The sequence below is a fragment of the Pelobates fuscus genome, chromosome 13 (assembly GCF_036172605.1).
Source record: "Pelobates fuscus isolate aPelFus1 chromosome 13, aPelFus1.pri, whole genome shotgun sequence".
Lineage (NCBI taxonomy): Eukaryota > Metazoa > Chordata > Amphibia > Anura > Pelobatidae > Pelobates > Pelobates fuscus.
The window spans coordinates 61594656-61598613 of NC_086329.1; the positions used below are offsets into that span (position 1 = coordinate 61594656).

A 3958-nucleotide genomic window follows, 5' to 3' on the forward strand; every position below is an offset into this window, starting at 1 on the left:
ACGTGATAATTAAGCGATAGTATGGGACAATGTATGTAATTTAGAACTCAATAGTGAAAAAGCCCCTAATGGGTTGCAAAGAAACAAATAGTATAACTGTAATGCCTAAAATTGTAAGCAGTCACTATATGTACGTAAGTGTCTTGAGGACCTGACGATGGTTCAATGGAAGTCCTAAACCTATACAATGTAAAGGCAGCGTGAGGCCCAATATACGTATTTAACTAAAATATATGTAGAATTTTTTAAATTTTTTTTTCTGAAACGAGTTGTTGGAGGAAACCGCTGAACTTGTTTCTACTAGATTGATATGGCACCTAGTGTATTTGGTATAATGGGAAGACACAAACCATGGCAGCCCAAGGAGAACCTCAAGTGCAGTTTAAGCTTGTTTTGGTTGGAGACGGTGGTACTGGTAAAACAACATTTATGAAGCGTCATTTGACTGGTGAATTTGAAAAGAAATATGTAGCCACGCTTGGTGTCGAAGTACACCCTCTGGTATTCCATACTAACAGAGGTCCTATTAAATTCAATGTGTGGGATACCGCTGGTCAAGAGAAGTTTGGTGGTCTGCGAGATGGTTATTATATTCAAGCCCAGTGTGCCATCATAATGTTTGACGTTATATCCAGAGTCACATACAAAAATGTACCAAATTGGCATAGAGATCTTGTAAGAGTATGTGAAAACATCCCTATTGTCCTTTGTGGCAATAAAGTGGACATAAAGGACAGAAAAGTCAAAGCAAAATCAATTGTGTTTCATAGGAAGAAGAACCTTCAGTACTATGACATTTCTGCAAAGAGTAATTACAACTTTGAGAAGCCCTTCCTTTGGCTTGCCAGAAAACTGATAGGAGATCCCAATCTTGAGTTTGTAGCCATACCTGCTCTAGCACCACCAGAGGTTGTTATGGATCCAGCATTGGCAGCACAGTATGAGCAAGATTTACAGATTGCTCAAACCACTGCACTGCCAGATGAAGATGATGATCTGTGAGGTGAATGAAGCTGTAGCCCAGCGTCAGAAGTCTAGTTTTATAGGCAACTGTCCTGTGATGTCGGTGGTGCAGCGTGTTTGCCACTTTATTATCTAGCAGAACATGTGCTTAATCTTTTTGGGATGCTGAAGGAGATGAGTGGGCTTCGAGTGAATGTGGCAGTTCTGAAAAAAATTCCTTCCTTCATATTTTGGACCTGCATATTTAGCTGGTCGGGACTGCAAATACTCTTCCCTCAAGTTACAATCTAAGTTAAGACTGCTACAGTCGCATCACAATATTCAGTGGTAAACCTTTGTTTGTTACTGTCATTCCCACACCTTTTTTCATTTAGATCATAATAAAGTTTCGGCGTAAAGAATACACAAGCAACGTATACCCTTAATGGAGAAACAAAAAAGGAGACGTATACCGCGCCTAGTAATTTACATATGTAGAAAATACATACATGGGTCTTTGAATTATCCAATAAATCGTAACCTCGGAAAAGAATTAAAAAATAATAGTGCAATACAGTAAGTTAAGTCTTAAAAATAATTGGTAGCTATATGCAATCCACTCACATTTAGATGAGCTATAACAGAGCTCTGCTGTGAAGCGCCTGGACGGTACGATCCCCGTCTATGGATTTGTAGTGGTCTCCACGGATGTTTCCAAAGTGCAATATGCGTAGTTGATATAAAGGAAAGATAGCAGCAATATGGTGAAGTAAGTACCAATATTGTAAAAGGTAATAAATAGTATTGTACTTACACTTTCCAGAGCATGTGACCTGCTCTAGTGTAAACAGCTTAGGTGGTATAATCCCCACCACGGATAATCAGGATACCAGGAAATGATAAAAATAATGAATAAAAAGTAACTTTAAAAGTATACTTTAATATAAACAAACAGAGTAATAAAAGGTAAAATATAAAATATAAAGTCCACTTAACGCGTTTCGCCTGATAGGCTTCTTCAGAAGAAGCCTATCAGGCGAAACGCGTTAAGTGGACTTTATATTTTACCTTTTATTACTCTGTTTGTTTATATTAAAGTATACTTTTAAAGTTACTTTTTATTCATTATTTTTATCATTTCCTGGTATCCTGATTATCCGTGGTGGGGATTATACCACCTAAGCTGTTTACACTAGAGTAGGTCACATGCTCTGGAAAGTGTAAGTACAATACTATTTATTACCTTTTACAATATTGGTACTTACTTCACCATATTGCTGCTATCTTTCCTTTATATCAACTACGCATATTGCACTTTGGAAACATCCGTGGAGACCACTACAAATCCATAGACGGGGATCGTACCGTCCAGGCGCTTCACAGCAGAGCTCTGTTATAGCTCATCTAAATGTGAGTGGATTGCATATAGCTACCAATTATTTTTAAGACTTAACTTACTGTATTGCACTATTATTTTTTAATTCTTTTCCGAGGTTACGATTTATTGGATAATTCAAAGACCCATGTATGTATTTTCTACATATGTAAATTACTAGGCGCGGTATACGTCTCCTTTTTTGTTTCTCTACTACACACTCACAAGGTTGGGGAATCCTTGTTTTGTATACTGTGCCTGATCACTATAGTGAGCGCCTATTACTTCCTTTTTTCGTATACCCTTAATGGAAGCGAATTAGAGATAACACACGAAAAGGACTTTGGAATTGTTATAGACAACAAACTATGCAACAATGTCAATAAGGTATTGTCATGCATGAAAAAGAGCATTAATTCTTGGGATTAAAATATAATTTAGCCGTTTTAAAAATCACTGGTTAGACCTCATCTTGAATATGCTGTGCAATTTTCGGCACCTGTTCTAAAGAAGGATATTATGGCACTAAAAAAAAAGTGTAGAGGCGGGCTACAAAATTAATAAAAGGAATGGACCTTGAAGAAAGGTTAACAGATTTAAACCCCTTTAGTTTAGAAAAACGTGCCTCAGAGGGGATATGATAACATTACACAAATATATCTGGGGCCAATACAAACCATTGTGTGGAAATCTATTCACAAACTGGACTTTACATAGGACACAAGGTCATGCGTTTAGACTGGAAGAAAGAGGATTTCGTCTAAGGCAAAGAAAAGTTTTTTTTACTGTAAGAACAATAAGGATGTGGAATTCTCTGCCTTAAGAAGTGGTTTAATCAGAGTCCGTACAGATGTTCAAACAACTACTAGATGCATACTTGCAAAAATACATTATTCAAGGATATAATCTTTCAATGTAGGGTAATAACTGCTTGATCCAAGGATACATCTGACTGCCATTCTGGGGTCAAGAAGGAATTTTTTTCCTAGCTTGTTGCAAAATTGGAAGTGCTTCAAACTGGGTTTTATTGCCTTCTTTTGGATCAACAGCAAAAAAACAAATGTGAGGAAGGCTGAACTTGATGGACGCAAGTCTCTTTTCGACTATGTAACTATGTGACCATGTTAGCTCCCCTGAACTAATGAAAGCGGCAGGTGCTCTCCACTCTCCTCACGGACCTCAGACCAGATGCACGTGCAATTCGGGATTATTCTAACTTTAGTGACCGAATAATCTAAATTTTATTAAAGACAGGAGGCTTCATATTTGCTTATCTTTCTTTACTGTAACTCCCAGCAGCAAAGAAACAGTTAACAATCAGTGTAAAAAGTTTAACCAATCAGCATGCAACACAGTAATATAAACTGCCATCAAGCTCCTCCCAATTCCTCTTTCTTGATGTAGCCGAACAACCGTAGAGTCAACCATGTAAACGTAGAACCATTAGAACGATGAGTAGGTAACGGTGTAAGTATCCGATAGGATGAAGACAATGCTCAACCCGCGGGGGAGACTTTAGACAGAGAGGACAAGTGATCTTCACACTAGGAGGAAAGAGAGACATCGTGAAAGTATGGTCTCTTTGGCAAGAGAAAAATCTAATTAAATGTAATGAAACTAACGTCCAATTTAAGTGCAAGC

The 3958-nt window shown here is 37.6% G+C and overlaps 1 protein-coding gene across 1 annotated transcript; it reads left to right on the top strand.

Moving 5' to 3' along the window:
• The first annotated feature begins 343 nt into the window (after nucleotides 1–343).
• On the top strand, nucleotides 344–1343 carry LOC134583455 (GTP-binding nuclear protein Ran-like). Its single transcript, XM_063440377.1, has one exon. It carries the CDS (start codon nucleotides 352–354, stop codon nucleotides 1000–1002), a length of 651 nt encoding a protein of 216 aa, XP_063296447.1. The 5' UTR covers nucleotides 344–351; the 3' UTR covers nucleotides 1003–1343.
• Nucleotides 1344–3958: the final 2615 nt, after the last annotated feature.